Source organism: Mytilus edulis, chromosome 7, assembly GCF_963676685.1.
Source record: "Mytilus edulis chromosome 7, xbMytEdul2.2, whole genome shotgun sequence".
Lineage (NCBI taxonomy): Eukaryota > Metazoa > Mollusca > Bivalvia > Mytilida > Mytilidae > Mytilus > Mytilus edulis.
Genome location: NC_092350.1, coordinates 57,683,509 through 57,700,757, shown reverse-complemented (window position 1 = coordinate 57,700,757; position 17,249 = coordinate 57,683,509). Strand labels below are relative to the sequence as shown.

Below are 17,249 nucleotides of genomic sequence, written 5' to 3'. Positions count from 1 at the left end.
CAACAAACAAAATGAGAGTCAACTCATTTATATTAGTATGAGAATATACATTGCTATCAGAAAAGGAGGCAGAAAATGTTATATCATTTATTGAACAAAATTAGTTCAATTTCCATCCTGCAAATGTAGACTTTGCATATCTACCACCAAGTACAATCCCGGTACAGTCTTTGCTAGATCGTAGGTATACGTTATCACCTTGATTAAGCGCCACCACAATAGTTCCAGAATCAGAATCGTAGTCAGCACTGACATCGTCAGTTTCACCATATATGCTATCGTATATAGCATCATTAACGTGAATGTCAAAATTGATTGCACCATGATTGCCAGTGTATAACGTGTACGAAAAGACATACACCCCTGCAGTCGGTACGGTGAAGGTTCCAGTGAATTTGCTGTAACCATTGCCAAGGTTCGTTTTCACTTCATCGAATATAAGTTGGTGATGGGCGCTTGGATGTGGTTCATCCTTACTCATATAAGCATAGAATGCAGTTGTCTGTGTGTTTACTTGTCCTGTGCCAATTAAACGTTTTGCTTTCAATTGCTCTGAAAATAAATAAAGAAAACTCACCAAATGTGTTTAGTAATCCTATAATTTATTCGTGATTATTATCAATATATGAACAGATGTACTTTTTCTGTGAAATGTTCATTCTGGTGGGAGGGGTAAACAATCAACTAAACACTAAACAATTCAAAATTTTGTGACTATGTGGAACGCATCTATCCCATCGAATTGGAATTAAAGGATACTACAGATACAGTTAAGTCCGCTTCATATCTTGACTTACATCTAGAAATTGACAATGAGGGTCGGTTGAAAACAAAACTTTACGACAAAAGAGATGATTTCAGCTTTCCAATTGTGAACTTTCCATTTCTAAGTAGCAACATTCCAGCAGCACCTGCATACGGGGTATATATCTCCCAATTGATACGATATTCCCGTGCTTGCATTTCCTATCATGATTTTCTTGATAGAGGGTTACTGCTCACAAGGAAGCTATTAAGCCAAGAGTTCCAAATGGTGAAGTTGAAATCATCCCTTCGTAAATTTTACGACGCCATCACGAGTTGGTTGACCGTTATGGAATAACCGTTTCACAAATGATATCGGATATGTTCCTTACGTCGTAACTACAATCCCCTTCCCTTTCATGAATGTGACCTACCGAATTAGACTATTTACCGGATTTGTAATCACATAAGCAACACGACGGATGCCACATGTGGAGCAGGATCTGCTTACCCTTCCGGAACACCTGAGATCACCCCTAGTTTTTGGTGGGGTTCGTGTTGTTTATTCTTTAGTTTTCTATGTTGTGTCATGTGTACTATTGTTTTTCTGTTTGTCTTTTTAATTTTTAGCCATGGCGTTGTCAGTTTGTTTTATATTTATGAGTTTGACTGTCCCTTTGGTATCTTTCGTCACTCTTGTATTGCTCCTCAGAACGTTGTTAACTACAGCAATTTAATGCACTCCATGGTATACATGGTATATAAGGTGCAATGTGAGACAATGAGAAGCAAACCCCATGCTTATGTTACACCAAAAACATGATCGAAAAGTCAACACACAGTTTTCAATATAAGAAAGGTGCCAATATTTCAACCTATAAATCGGGACGATGCATATTCAATTTGTATAGAAACAGAAACTAGCTACAGGATTGGTCAACACATATAAATTTCTCCAACTTATAATACACCTTAATTTGACAGCCACTTGAGAGGTATCGACCCTTACTTTATACAGGCATAAGTATGTGTCGGGAAGGGAGCATCTATAACCTAGATTTTCGTGTGAAGTCACGAAAAATTAAAATGGTATATAACAAACTAACCCCTCCTTGTTATCGGGTAACGATTCCTTATCCCGTTTATGTCCTTCATAACCCCAACTCTAGAAACATCGTTGGTGTGTTCAATTTTATCGTCAGTTAGTTTTGTTTCGTCGTCACCTGTGCGCGAAATTATGAGTCCAAGACTGTCAACTTCCTCCTTAAGTGCCAGGTTTTCAAGATCTAGTCGATCGACGTGTTTCCGAAGGGAACGAATCTCCATTTTGAGTGAGTGTTTTTCCATATCTAGTCGACTAACGTCTTTCCGAATAGCCTGGTTTTCCTCACGGAGACTTATCATTTGCGATTCCTGTTGTTGAAGTATGTTACGAATTTCTGAGATTTCTTTTTGCATGTCAACTGCTGCCATAATGCCAGGCAGTAAAAGCACTATACAAAAGAAAGTCTCCATTTTGTCGACAGAGTTTTACTTAAGAGATAACAGACTGCACTGCTTTTGTGCAAATTACTGATAAGAGTCAAAACGAACATGTGTTAAAACTTTATGAGACTACTATACTTGCATACAATCATTCAATTTGCGCAACTATTTTTCATGTTTAACGCATCTTCCGGTGCGTGCAGGTCGTGCATTAAAAAAAAGAGGGGCTGGCAAGCTCTTGTTTGTTCGAGTGATACTGCTTATGGTTTATGCATGAAACATACGGGCGGATTGCCCATGAGAAAAATCTTCACCAGAGACACAATGATGTATAATTTTTAAAAATACTAGAACACACCCGTGATATCACGGGTCCGTGACTGAATTAAAGTATATAACTATGCGCAAGCCTTTTTTAGTATTAGTATTGTCATCTGATAAAGTCCAGCCGATTATAAGATACACAGTTTTTCTCTGCTTTCAAGTCTTTCTGTTTGAACCCGTCGAACTGAAACAATAATATTAATTATTTGGAAAACAAAAGGTCCTGGAATGGAGTATTTTTTAATCAACAGCATTGTCCTATATAAGTTATAAATAAAGTTGAATTCTTTGCTTCGCTGTTTTACGTCATGCCCACTAACAAATTGAAAACTGTACCTATACGCCTTATTTTTAGTCCAGATTTTTAGTATTCGTATTGTTATCTTAGAAAGTCTTACTGATTAAAATACAACAGGTAACAATTTGACAATTTAGTAGTGTCAACCCTGTGGTTATGACCCGTGTATATATCATATTAATCCTGGATACAACGTTTGGTGGTGCGCCTGTCAGATGCGGAACGTACAGATAAGGTAATAGGTAACAGGTGAATATACTATTGGTATCGGTAGCGGACTCGACCCGGAACTTAATTATTGGCAATATTAATTAAGTGGAAAACAAAAGGGCCTGGAGTGGTGTAATTTTTAATCTACACCTTTGTACTATATTAGTTATATATAATTATATTATTTTGCCGTATTGGTGGGTAGGATTGGATTGTGTACAAAACACAAAACAAATGCCTATATATATATATATATATATATATATATATATAAGTACGTCTGAGTCAGTGACAACTCTACAACAGATGTATCCATCGGATCGCCATCAATGATGGTGATACATGGCTGTGTACATAATGTATATACAACTCGTCTAAACATCAACCCAACAATGTTAGATCTGTAAATTTGCTTTCGCAAATTTTTGGTTCTTCCCTCGCCGGGATTCGAACCATGCAAATTTTTGGTTCTTCCCTGCATGGGTTCGAATCCCGGCGAGGGAAGAACCAAAAATTTGCGAAAGCAAATTTACAGATCTAACATTGTTGGGTTGATGTTTAGACGAGTTATATATATATATATATATATATAAGCACGTATAAATGAATATTAACAGTACATCCGCATCCTTCAACACACCCCTCTATATATATATATAGAGAGAGAGACTTATCTACAAAATGTTGTAGATTGACAAGTTATAATAATATATGTTACAGTGAATTTGTAAAATCAGGGATTTTTTATAATCACTGAACTGCATGATTAGTGCTCTTATAAAACCCCTGATCAGAGACATATATACACATATGTTACAGTTGCCAATCTCTGTGTATATATGTCTCTGCCCTGATTTAGACTAGGTAGTTTACAAGTTTAACGTTAATTGTAATTTCTGTAGACTTTTTCATAAGAATGTTCAAATCAAAGGGAATCTGTATAAAAGATCTTAATTATTTTAGTGATTTTGTACAAAATCCCTGAACTGCATGATTAGTGATTTTATAACATCCTTGAAACGTGAACCAGTAAAAACACTGCCAACTAAGTAGAGATCTGAGAGTATTCTCAGTTACTGACAGCTAGTCGGTCAAAGCCATAAATAGATAACAACTAATGAAGATTATTTCATATCGGTTGAGAATAAACTTCTCTTATTGGATAAAAAGGGGCCACATGACATTCATTATTCTTCAGTAATAAATTCCATCGGTTATTAACAGAACAAAACGGACCAGAAAACCGGTCGTAACGGATTTTTACATGATAATGACCGGTGGGTGTGGTTTCCGTCTGTTAAAGACCGTTGGGGCGTGAGTTCTCTGTTAATGACCGGTGAGGCGTGGTTTCTCTGTTTAGAGAGATGTCCCTATATAATAAAATATTTTCCTGTTTCAATTTTATATTTATTAAGTTATTGAATTGTTTACCATATGTTTTGGTAAATTATAAAATCATAGAAAACTTGATTTAGTATGCATATATACTGAAAAATTGCACTAAAATGAATGGCAGTATTACCACGACTGGTCTTCACTCTATGCCATATAAATCGCACAACTACTCGAGTTTGCTTTGGACATTTTGAGTTTATGAGAATTTTCAAAAAAAAAAGTTCCTCAATGACATAAACATAATAGTTATTGAAGAACTGTTCATTATCGTGATATATGGACTGCCCGTAAGACAGTGGTATTGACTGTGTCGGCGATAATAACCTCGCCTTCGTCTCAGTCATTATCACTATCTTAGTCAATAACACTGTCCTGTGGGCAGTCCATATATCACGATAATGACCAGTTTTTCAAGAACTATTATGTGAATAAATCATGTTTATAAGACTTAGATTATCAATTAGTACCCATCCAACCTCCATTGGATTTATCATAAAGACGTCATTTACAGTTAGAGAAAAACATGCTTGTATGCAATGCCCCGGGGGGGGGGGTACTTCCTAAATTTTTAGTGGTATGAGTGTGCCGCAAAACAGGGTCGCTTTTTCAAGCCCTAATGGTTAGAACAGGGTCCCTTTTTTATATCCTGATGGTTAGAACAGCTAGGGTCGCTTTTTCATACTCTGCTGTTGAGAATAGGGTCTTTTATAAAACAAAGTATTTGTCTAGAACAGGATCGCTTATTTAACTGTTTAAGATACAGTCTAGAATCCGGGTCTAGAACAGCATCTTTTTATACGGTTACTTTATAACGGGGTTTACATTTTCTGAGCGTGTCTAATTAGTTATCAAAGGTACCAGGATTATAATAAAACAGGGTATTGTAACGTGTCTGGGGTCCGTACCCGAGTTGATTCTCGAGATCTGAGACTTGTGTATATATTTTCTTCTGTTTAACTCTCGATCGGCTCATTAAAGCTTTCCAGCTCAATTATTATAAAGCCCAACTGGCATACTGACTCTATGGGTCAACTAAATAGCAAGATCCACTTGCTCACTAGGTCTGTAGCTCCTAGCTCACCAGACTCACTAGTGATGTAGCTACACTGGCTCACAATATTTCTATCTCAAATAGATAGCTCAACCGGATTGCAATATTGTTGCTCTTTCCGCTATGTCTTTCTTAATTAACGAAGCTCTCTTAGCTCTCTATCTCTTCCGTTTCTCTCGATACAGCTCACTTATAGCTTAAGGTAATTCTTCTGCTAAGTTTCAGTTATTGGAAAGACTTGAGCAGTGAATCCAATGTTTGGAACGATAAGCAGGTATTTATCTTATCACTTATAAGTGTGATCTGATCGTAATACCGACCCTGACTATATATGTGGTGGTGTTTAACGACCTTGACTGGCCTTTCAGCCCTCGCACGGTCGGCTCGGTGCCCGAAGACGATTGGTGAGCATTTAAATATTTTGTGCCGTGGGTCAGGAACGGGTAGCAAAGGACGCCGAATGGAGGCCGCCATCTTGGTTTTGGTGAGTTGATTTTACTTTTTGACTATTTTTGTTGTTTTCTTTACTTCACAACGGCTGCTTTCAGGGCCAGTTTGGTCAGCTTGGCAGCCCGCTAGCCTCGATGATGGAGTACCGGTAGATGAATCGTGGACGTAGTTCTAAGATGACAGGAAGCGTTATCAGGACCAAAGCCCTGAGGCAGTGAAATGTAGGTCGTATCACCCAACAGCCTAGGATACAGCCCTCGGACGTTAATCGGCATGACACTCCCCATAATAGACAATGGTTTTGGAGGCATGTTAACGCGGGTACGCCTACTACTACGTCTCTCTGTACGGCATGGATTGGTTTCTGTCATCTTAGTAGTATGTCGTTGACCATCTAGCAATAAACCCTCATCGAAGATAGCGGGTAAAGGAGAGCTGACCCAGCACGTCCGTTCAGCTGTAAGGACTGAGACGTGACTGGATTGAATGTGAATGGAATGGACTGCTGACAGTCGTTTATATACCCCTAGATGATTGGGATATACCACTTTTGGACAATACCATTACCCTGTATTGCCTAGTAATGTAATGAGGGTATTTTAACCCTGGATGAGTTCATATCATAGAAACAAGGGATGTCAACTTATCAAATGATTAACCTTACTGTAACTTTAATAAATTGTAACTAATAAATACCATGAAGTTTAAGGTAAGTATTAAATCAGATAAGGAAATTGTTACTGTACCTTTTAATTCCAATTGTTTATCGGTTTTGAGTTTCAAATACGAAAGGGGACAGTATAACTACTGACTATACGCCCTTTATAATACATAGTCGTCCCAACGCCAGTCGTCACAGTATGTTTTTCAATATTTCTGTTTAGAACAGGGCATATGTTTTTCAATAATCAGGGTATGATTTGGCAAGTGCTGTCGGCACAGTTTCCCCCCCCCCCCCCCTTTCCCCCTTCCCGGGATGTCATGCCAAAATATAGATATCGACATCTGAATTTGTGATAACGAAGTCCCTGACTTTATACTTTACTTGTAATAAATACATTATTATATATTAGACATTGACTTTGAGACAATGCTTCATCAAGTTTTATGTATTATAAAACATGCAATTAGTGAGGGGGGATAGGAGGGGTCCTGATCCCGAAATCCCGGACTTAAAAAAACGAATTCCCGAGGTCCCGAATTTAAATAAAGTAAATCCCGATGTCCCGAAATCCGAAAAAAACGATTCCCGGATCCCGAAAGGGTCAATCCCGAAATCCCGAGCTTAAAAACACCCGATCCCGGAGTCCCGATAAAGGTCCTATCCCCCCTCATTAGTTACTGAGTTACTGTTATAAAAGACTTGCAAGAGCCACTACAAAAATAGTAGATATTAAAATCTGTACATCATAGTTTACTTTATCTATAATAGTATCTAGATTAATCAGTATTGTAAAACAAGTTTTTCACTACATAGTATAACGACATTGCAGATTTTTGCAGAGAAAAATCATATATATAGGGACCATATAGCGGGTAGATCATATCTATATTAATAATTATAAAAGCACATAGTTTCCATCATCGCTCGTGGGAAAGAGTTTGGCTTAAAAAGTCAAACGCTTGTCATTTTAACCAGAGACTTGTATACATATCTATGTATATATGTCTCTATTTTAATTTCATATATAACATTGTATAAAAAAAAACACTAACACAAAAAAAGTTCATAAAAAAATAGAAAAAGGGGGTCCGTTCCCAAAGCGCATCTCAGACTCCGTCGTTGTTCGATTTGATAATGACATTAATCACGTGCATTCCTTGTTTTATCGGAATGATAACATGGACTTGTTGTCTGAAGTTATATGATTGACCCCCATCCCCACATCAGGAACGTCATTTTCAAAATCCCGGATTTGTTACACCGTACTTGTTGTCATGAATAGTGAATTTTGCGCATGCGTACTACAAATACACGTGTAAACTTCCGGTTATCGGCAAAGACTCATTCCGCAATAATTTTGTCCAAATACAAAAAGAATGGGTACGTCATTCACCAAAATTAATTTAGGCAAACTTTTCGACAGTAACCTACTCATGGCATTAAGATATCTGCTATACATATGCTTGCATGTGAGACTGAGAGTCTACAGTAGACTGTCAGTGTCATGAATTTCTCGTACACCCTCACCGACTCGGTGAATCAAGTTACAGTCACTCCTGGTGATGATATGCCTGTGACTTTGTGATTCAATTGGAAAGACATCTCTAGGGTCAGACGATACTTAAGGCTGTAGTGCACTTGTAGCCTTGTTACATAAAGCCTGCCTAAACAATCGCCTGCATTTGAGTGGGGGTCTCATTGGGGGGTTCCAGATCCCGCTTACTGATTTGTAAGATTCCCGTATCCCGCTTACACTATGTACGTAAGCAATTCTCATATTTTTGTCATTTCCCAGGTCCCACTAGACCTCAATTCCCGTTTTCACGACACAAAAATTTATAACTTTCATGTGTCACGCTTACAAAAAATCGTCAATCCCACGTCGCTTAGACCCCAAAGAGACCCACTTGAGTGACTATGTTTTTTAGTCTCCATGCCTATCTGATTAAAAAACACTTTTTTACATCAGGACAATAAAAGATTTTTTGTAGACAGCTAGCTATTTTTTGTATACATGTACTGGTAGGTACTATGTACAGTAGGGTTATGGCAAACAACCATATTTTTTTTATGGACCTACTGTCACATTAGTCCAAATAATTATGACGTCTGGCAAGGCTATTTTATTTTTTTTCTGGGACGCCTTCATACATCGTCATTACGCTGCTGAAGCCTTTTTTACGTCTGGAGTTTGATAGCAAATTTTGGGGGCAACTTTGGCACCTAATTTAGACAAGAAATTTTCATTGCCGTTTAGAAAATTTTACGTAGTTACAACATGTACAAAGTCCTACCTTTTTTGTGCTTCTTGATGTAAAATATTTCCAGAAATATCCAAAAGAAAGGATTAAATAAGATACAATTCCATTTGAAGTGGGGAAATATTTATTTTGTTTGGAAATGATTTCCCACAATTACCAACGAAACATCACTTCTGGTGAATATAAAATTTAAAATTCGGTAAAATTTGACAGAACCGAATTTCCGTATAATGTAAATCAAACGTTCTGGAAATTCGGATCCATTAAAATTTATCGATTTTAATATTTTTCAAAATTTGCTCTCAAACTCCAGACGTAAAAAATGGCTTCAGCGTTATGAAGTCGTCCCAGAAAAAAATTAAAATAGCCTTGCCAGACGTCATAATTATTTGGACTACTGTCACATAAGCAACCACCTAGTCCTACTTGACCTGACTTCATACATAAGTTGAAAACAACCACCACACAACAGCACTGTTTAAAACAAACACTTGTCACTTTGAAATGTTAATGACCATTGAAAACGTAGTCATGTCACAATCATGAATATCACAAATGTGTGAGGAAGAAAAAAACAATAAATATAATAAGATGTGGTATGAGTGCCAATGAGACAACGCTCCATCCAAGTCACAATTTGTAAAAGTAAACCATTATAGGTCAAAGTACGGTCTTCAACACAGAACCTTGGCGCACACCAAACAGCAAGCTATTATTAAAGAGCCCCAAAAATAACTAGTGTAAAACCAACATTTGTTTCTGTAACAGCATACATGTACATGTAGGGTGAGATATATATGATCAGTTGAATATCTTTTTAATAGCTACCAACATTGTGCAGTTGCCTGCTATGCTACATTGTAAATGTATACAATAATACATGATATATATATATGTTACATGTATAAACTTTTTTTCTTTTTCAGGTGGAATTTGGAGTTATTTTTCTGGTTTATTTGGAACAAAAGAAAGGAGAATTTTGATTTTAGGTTTAGATGGTGCAGGAAAAACCACAATATTATACAGACTACAAGTTGGCGAAGTTGTGACAACTATTCCAAGTATGCCATATGTCATACAGACATTATTTTATGACCTACAATCAAACAGACAGACAAAATAGACTGTTCATTTTACAATTTCCTTTTTTATTTTTTGTAATAACTATAGATACAAGAAAATGTGATATGATTGCCAATAGCAATGGGGCAATTCTCCCTTCAAGTTAAAAATTTGTAAAAGAAAACCATTATAGGTCCAGGTATGGTCTTTAACAGGGAGCGTTGGCTCACACCAAATCAGCAAGTTATGAAGGGACCCTATAATGACTAGTGTAAAACCATTTAAATGGTCTAATCTTTATAATCTATATACATTTATGAACCACATTAACAAACAACAACCACTGAACATCATTATTATTATGAAACTTATACAGGGTTCTGGTTAAGACGTGTATACACGTCCTGGACACATGGAAATCGAGCTGGGTGCATCATTTTTGAAACCCATGAGTCCCTGGGATGCATATAATATAAGCAATGCTTATTACCAAAAAATACATATATATATTTTTCATATTTGGTGTCATGATTTACTTCAATTATGAATGATAAAAATGGGTTAATAATACTCTATATTTAAATGACAATTCATTGTTGTGTTTTACTGATCATTTTCCTGTACATGTATTTAACATATTTCTGTCTTTTTCAGCAATTGGTTTTAATGTTGAAACAGTTCAGTTTAAAAATTTAAAATTTCAAGTATGGGATCTTGGTGGACAAACAAGTATAAGGTACGTAATAAGTATAGGGTGAGGTTTGCTAGACAGTTGTTACAAAGAGTTAGATTTGCTACATACATGTACATACAGTCTCTAATAAGATGTGTTTAATGTTATAGAAAAATGTCACATTTGTAATAATGAATACAATGATTAACATGCATGACATGTATTGCTGACTCTAAGTCTTGACACACAAGTACAGTATATGATCAGATGTATTTAATGCAATAGAAAAACGTCACAATGCATTGCATCGCTGATTCTCAAAAAAAAACTTACAATTTATATACATGTATTTCAATGCTAAAATTTATATGACAGATGAATTATTTAGGATGTACGGTTTAACCCTTTCACCGATTGCTGCCCAGACAGAAGCTACTCTGAGATGATGGCTTCCCTGGCTACTATTACTCAAGTGGGAGATCTTCATAATAAATGTCAATAAAAACTTGTTTGTAGTTATTTGTGTATTTATTTCATTGACTAACATCATGTTCACAGTTTTGTTCATGTTTTGATAATTTATTCTTCATAAAATATTCAAATTTTCAAATTTTCGGCATTATCAAGGTGAAATTCTCAAAATTCTGCTCTAAGACCCCAAATCGTAATTTTTTAATCCAAAACGGCATAATTTTGAAAAAATTTATGAGGCTGTACAAATTTGTCGCACTGAACGATGTCCATTCCAAGTGTTTTGTACATAAAACGACATTTTATGTCAAAAAAGTATACTAGTTTGGCTTCAATTCTTCCATATTCTTTCAAAAAAAATGTTCCCTCATTTCAAATTCTCGTAAATTTCGTCTGATTTTGACACGGTTTTCAACAAACGGAAGCGTCATGTTTACACTTTCACCCGGGTATTCATCAAAGAAAGATAACTCATGTTTGCACTGTTTTGAGCGGGAAATATAAAAGAGGTATTCCGATCCCGGTAAAACGGGACTCATCGTCAGCTGTCTGAAGCGTGAATACCGGTAAACCGGGACTCATCGGCGAAAGGGTTAACATATCGCTCAGACGTTTCAAATTTCAACTTATAAAAGAAGAAAAGTCATGTTTTCTTCTTTTTTTAATTTCTTTTACTACCTATACAATGAGTTTTCAGTTGTCCTGTTAACAATAGTTGTTTTACTATTCATAAATATATAGTTACATTAACTTTAAAATTTCAGACCCTATTGGAGATGTTACTATAGTAACACAGATGCCATTATATATGTAGTAGATAGTATGGATAGAGAAAGAATGGGCATCTCAAAACAGGAATTGTTCTCTATGTTAGAGGTAAGAAAATTATTAAATAGGAAGTATTAGAAAGCGGATGCATTTTGCTTGTTAGTAGAAAAGCTCAATCTTGAACCAATTATGTTCAACAAAGTAGATTTTAGAATGTATAATGATACATATCAAAATAAAAAGAGGTGGTATGATTGCCAAAGAGACTGTCCAACGGAGACCAAATAGTGTAGAAGTTAACAAAACTCCCTGCATAGCAAGCCATTAAAGGCCCTAAAATGACAAATATTTAAACGAGAATAGTAATGGCCAGATCATCATATAATTATACTGTTAATGCAGTAATAATTGCCAGATTTTTATTATTGCGAAAATTGCGACAGAGTTATAAACACAATAATTTAAACTCGCATTTTAAAATATTTAAATGAATAAAGCAAGATTTTACCCAAAATCGTAGAAATTAAAATTGCATTTAAGTCTAAAATGACAAAATCGCAATAATAAATGCACGCAATAATAAATGCACGCAATAATTTCTGAATTTACAGTTTTATTGCAGCTTGTTGATTGTTAAAAAAAGGATAGTAATAACAAAACCATCATCATTTACTATACTAATATTCACGATAAAATGTTTTTCATATTCTATTTACTATATTTCTATAGGAAGATGAATTAAGAAAAGCTGTACTCGTAATATTTGCCAATAAACAGGATATAGAGGGCGCTATGACACCAAGCGAAGTAGCTAATGCATTAGGACTTACAGCAATTAAACATAAATATCAGATATTTAAAACATCAGCAATCAAAGGGGAAGGACTAAATGAAGCAATGGAATGGTAGGTTACCATGGTTACTGTAAAATATATTTATTCATGGATCAAAATTTTGTAATTTGTAAAAAAGTCAGTTGATTTGTTGGCTTTAGAATTTTAATTAGTGGTTTCATTGTCTGCATACTAAAGCAGAAAAAAATGCTGGTGTTTTGTCCACAAAAAAAACCCTTCCATTTGTTGGTTACAGTATTAGTGGTTTCATAGTTTGCATATAACAACTTAAAAGTTGTAATTTGATTATATTAAAATCTGTTGTACAAATTATCCATATGTTTTTCCTTAACCATGTTTACCAATGCAATGAAATGACAAAAAAATTAATACCTGAAAAGTAATTATGAATCAACCCAATACAAAGATTACTCAAATATAATCTAAAAGAACCAAGTAGCTTTACTTTATATTTCTTAAACAAATTGAAAAAGACACCTCATGGTCAAATGGTCTTCTGTGGTTAATCATACTGTACTTTATCATACATTATTGACATCTATATCTATCTTTCTCTAATTTTTGTGCTATTTTCACATTTCCTGACCGATGTGAGAAAAATATTTCTCTTCACTAGTGAAAAATCTGTTCCTGGCAAATGATAAGTCGAAAATTTGATTATGACGTCTAAATGTTTTGATTTCTTCTGAATTTTTCTATTGTGACGTCATGAAAAAAGGCGACAATGCCTGATGACGTCTCATATAAAAGACACAAGTTTCTGAAAATCTTTGAAAAAGAAGGATAAAAATCATTAGAGAAACAGATTCCAACACTATAATTCGTGTATTACGATATTTCTCCACTCTCGAAGTTAAGTTTTAGTTATTTAAAGAGCTCGGCAAGCCTCGCGCTTTAAATTATAAAATTTAACTATCTCAAGTGGAGAAATATCGTAATACACTTGTTGCAGTGTTGGAATCTATATATCTATCACTAGTCTGTCAACACTGTGGTGGGTTTAAACATTGCACATGGCAGGTGCTTGCGACTCCAATCTTAATTAACTAGCATGGTCAGTTTTCATGTCTAAAGTTGTGGTTCTCGTCAAGCCTTCTGTCTTCCACGACTATATAGCCATTTATTCAGAAAGTGGCATTAAACACCAAAAAATCAATCAATAAATTATTTGTAAATTCTTTTTTATTTCAGGACTGCAAACACATTAACACAACAAAAATGAAGAAAATAAGAACAAAGACTATATTTATTGGAGTTATAATGTGACCAACAAGTGTGATGAGATAAAATACTGATGGAGGTCAAGTAGTAGTGCTAACAGATATAAAAACCAGTACATTGTAAAATTGAAATATTATTATAAATCGATATTGTATTCGCCAACCATAATTGACTTTGATGGTTCTACAAACATTACAGAAACATCCACTTGACATAAATATTCAACTATTGTTAAAAGGGACTTAAAATTTCCATGGTATTGTCACCTATAAACCATGATGAAAAGGTTGTCTATAAAATGTCATTGTCTCAAGAAAAAATAATCTACAGTGTTGAGTAATTTGTACATATTTATGTTTCTTGATCCCTTTTCACAAAAAATCTTACAACAAAAATTTATCATAGCTCATACTGAAATGTTCATGATTAGAATATTTTTTTGTGGCAAGTTTTTTGGTGAAATTTACACGTAATGACTTTCAAATTTAAAGTTGTAGGTATTTTTTGATTAAAATTTGTAGATGCTTGTCTTGTATTTTCAATGATATTTCTGTGTATTGAATACCAGTCATTGCTGATGTAATGTAATGTTCTATCATATTTCTGAATGCACTAATAATATATGATTGACATATATCACATATTGTTAAGGTTTTTCTCCATTTGAAACATATATATATATTTGAGTCTAAATTACAAAAAATGTATTGCTTAAAATGAAATGCAAAACTTAAGGATATTAAAAGGTACAAATTGTCTTAAAGATACCAATGAATTTTAACTGGGTGTAAATAAATGTATATCTATTTAATACTCATACAAAAAATAGTCTCTAAATCTTTAAATTCTACTACAATTTACTTCTCCAGTCTAATTACTTTTCATAGATTTAAATCAGATGTAAAAAGCTGGGTTGGTTCTAACTTTATGAGGCATAATAAACGTATGTGTACATATGGGGGATTTGTACATACATTTATAGCTTGAGGCGAAACATTATACTTATTATAAAGGTTTTTTTCTTGTAAAAAGTTTCTTTGGAATTAACAGAAACTCTCTGTGCACAATGTATTTGTTTGGTTTTTTTTCTTTCTCATATACATTTGACTTTTGTTAGTACATGTATAGTCCCTAGTATCAAATTATATTAATTTCTTCTAAAATCTTATGCATACAATATAAAAATTTTCCTAACATTTTCTGAAGAAAAAAATTGTTGATATTTTAAGATGTTTAAAAGTTGTCTAAAAATAGCTTTCATTCTACATTTTACAGACTACCAGAAAATAATCCACATTCAGAGGCATTATAATTTGATTTAGAATATCAACATGATTAAATTACAAATCCATTAATTTTCTGTATATAAAAATTTGTTGTATCTATGAAAAAGAGGGGATTCATATTGTGGTGTACTTTAATTCATCCCATTCATTTATTTAACCACATCTTTTATATAATCACATTACTTTTTATGTTCATTGATTGAACATAAAAATTTTGTTAATTTTTTTTTAAGCAACAAAGTAAATGAAAATCTTTACTTTATAAAAAAATTATTTAATGGTTTTTAATTTTAAATCATTCAGTTTATTTATTAAGTCATCAAAATTTATTTTCAGAATTATAATGCCTGACCAGAAGTGCATGTTTATAGATTATCGTTGATCATCTTTTCTCGCTTGAGCCGGTACGGCGAAAGTGAGAATGGCAATCGAGTTGAGATGACCAATGATAATCTGTTTATGGCTATTAACCTATGACAACGGTGTCAATTTCCTTGACAATGCCACATGCCTCCTTAGTTTCTAGCGATAATTTTCATATCACTCGACTCTGCTGAGAAAAGAAATTATCAGTTAGCAAGATCAAAGGAAAATATCATAAAATAGGGATAATAATTATTTAACAAAAGTTGTATACAGTATTATATTTTGTACCATCTCCAGTGAGGTAAAATTAAATCAATTCCTCCTCCTATGCTAATTTTTGTAGTGGAAGCGCTTCCGTCAAGAAACTGTTTTTCTTGATTGATTAATTGTTTCATTTAATGAATTTTGATTGAGGGGAGGGTTGTATGTTTAAAATTGCTTTTACATAGAGATAACAATATGTGTTTCATTTAATGATTTCCAACTAAGGGGGATGAGTGTTTACAATTAATTTTTCATAGATTATTGATGTTGTTCATATAACGATTTTCAATCTATTGTCATGCACACACATGTGACCAAGTGGAGTTTATTCATGTATGTCTTTTGCTTGTTTTTGTGAGGTTATTTATTATTGTTTATTGAGAAAAAAAGTTTTATTTTATAATTATACATTGAGAAAGAAAATATAAAAATATTACAAGTCTAAAGCTTATGACTTTCATTTACTCTCAGAGGTGTTAATGCGGGGTAAAGCAACCAACAATCAATCAATCACTCTCAGAGGTATTGATTGTGTTAATTTTATGTCAGATTATAAGTTTATATCCCAGTATAGTTACTCTTTCAAATTTATAGTCAAAAGCACCATCTGAATTCAAAATTTTCTTAAATTTGGTACTGTAAATTCATAAATTATTGTGTACATTTATTATAGCGATTTTGTCATTTAAGACTATAATGCGAATTTAATTTTTGCATCATTGAGAAAAATCCTGTTTGATTCTCATAAAAAATTGCTAAATGGGAAATGAAATTATTGCGATTATAACCCTGTCACATTTTTCGCAATAATAATAACATCGCAATAATTTCTGAATTTACAGTATTTAAAAATGTTTCCAGCAAATTTGCTGTTTCATAATCTAAAGGACTATGGGTAATTTCATTGTTCATACCTCAATTAAAAACAATGTGATGTCATTGGTAGAATTTCAATTGTTTGGTACTTTGTTAACCAATCACAGCATTCTGGTGTATGATTTTGAAAATGTTAAAGAGAATGCCTTATATTCAGAAAGTGGTATTGGAAAATTATCCATAAATGGTTATGACTCAAATGGTCAAAATCTTATAACCCTAAGAGTTGTAAGGGGTATAGAAATATGGCCAGTCCTTGGTCTTCAGCCAAACCTTTGCCGATTGAGGTGTTAGTTTGGCTGTGGGGGATGTATGAATTATTGTTTTAGAAAGGAACAGAAATTATGCCATCCAGCAGGCCACCTAATATATGACCCCATATTGCAGAAGCTACATATACAGTATTGATAGTTAATTTGGTTTCCTCCCAAACATACAAGAAGTATTTGCCACTGGATGTAAAACAAACAACAACCAATCAATTTAAAAAAAAAATTAAGACCCTAATTGTATATGAATCAAAGAG

At 34.0% G+C, this 17,249-nt stretch overlaps 2 protein-coding genes across 2 annotated transcripts; one reads left to right on the top strand and one right to left on the bottom strand.

Annotated features, from left to right (window-relative positions):
* Positions 1-73: 73 nt before the first annotated feature.
* Positions 74-2,302, bottom strand: LOC139481864 (uncharacterized). Its single transcript, XM_071265378.1, has 2 exons — positions 1,851-2,302; positions 74-552 (listed from the first exon to the last, which is right to left on the bottom strand). Exons 1-2 carry the CDS (start codon positions 2,257-2,259, stop codon positions 101-103), a joined length of 861 nt encoding a protein of 286 aa, XP_071121479.1. The 5' UTR covers positions 2,260-2,302; the 3' UTR covers positions 74-100.
* Positions 2,303-7,892: 5,590 nt separating this feature from the next.
* LOC139481863 (ADP-ribosylation factor-like protein 1) lies at positions 7,893-16,293 on the top strand. The gene is made up of 6 exons (XM_071265377.1): positions 7,893-8,001; positions 9,809-9,943; positions 10,599-10,680; positions 11,853-11,964; positions 12,586-12,761; positions 13,902-16,293. The coding sequence occupies exons 1-6, from the start codon at positions 7,998-8,000 to the stop codon at positions 13,930-13,932; spliced, it is 540 nt and encodes a 179-aa protein (XP_071121478.1). The 5' UTR covers positions 7,893-7,997; the 3' UTR covers positions 13,933-16,293.
* The last annotated feature ends 956 nt before the right edge of the window (positions 16,294-17,249 follow it).

What these genes read in the sequence shown, in the direction of transcription:
- LOC139481864 (XM_071265378.1), bottom strand. Translation starts at nt 2,259, where the DNA reads ATGGAGACTTTCTTTTGTATAGTGCTTTTACTGCCTGGCATTATGGCA. An exon ending in TTACCCGATAACAAGGAGGG is followed by an intron (nt 553 to 1,850) that starts GTTAGTTTGTTA and finishes ATTTATTTTCAG; the next exon opens with AGCAATTGAAAGCAAAACGT.
- LOC139481863 (XM_071265377.1), top strand. An exon ending in GGTGGACAAACAAGTATAAG is followed by an intron (nt 10,681 to 11,852) that starts GTACGTAATAAG and finishes TTAAAATTTCAG; the next exon opens with ACCCTATTGGAGATGTTACT. An exon ending in CTAAATGAAGCAATGGAATG is followed by an intron (nt 12,762 to 13,901) that starts GTAGGTTACCAT and finishes TTTTTATTTCAG; the next exon opens with GACTGCAAACACATTAACAC.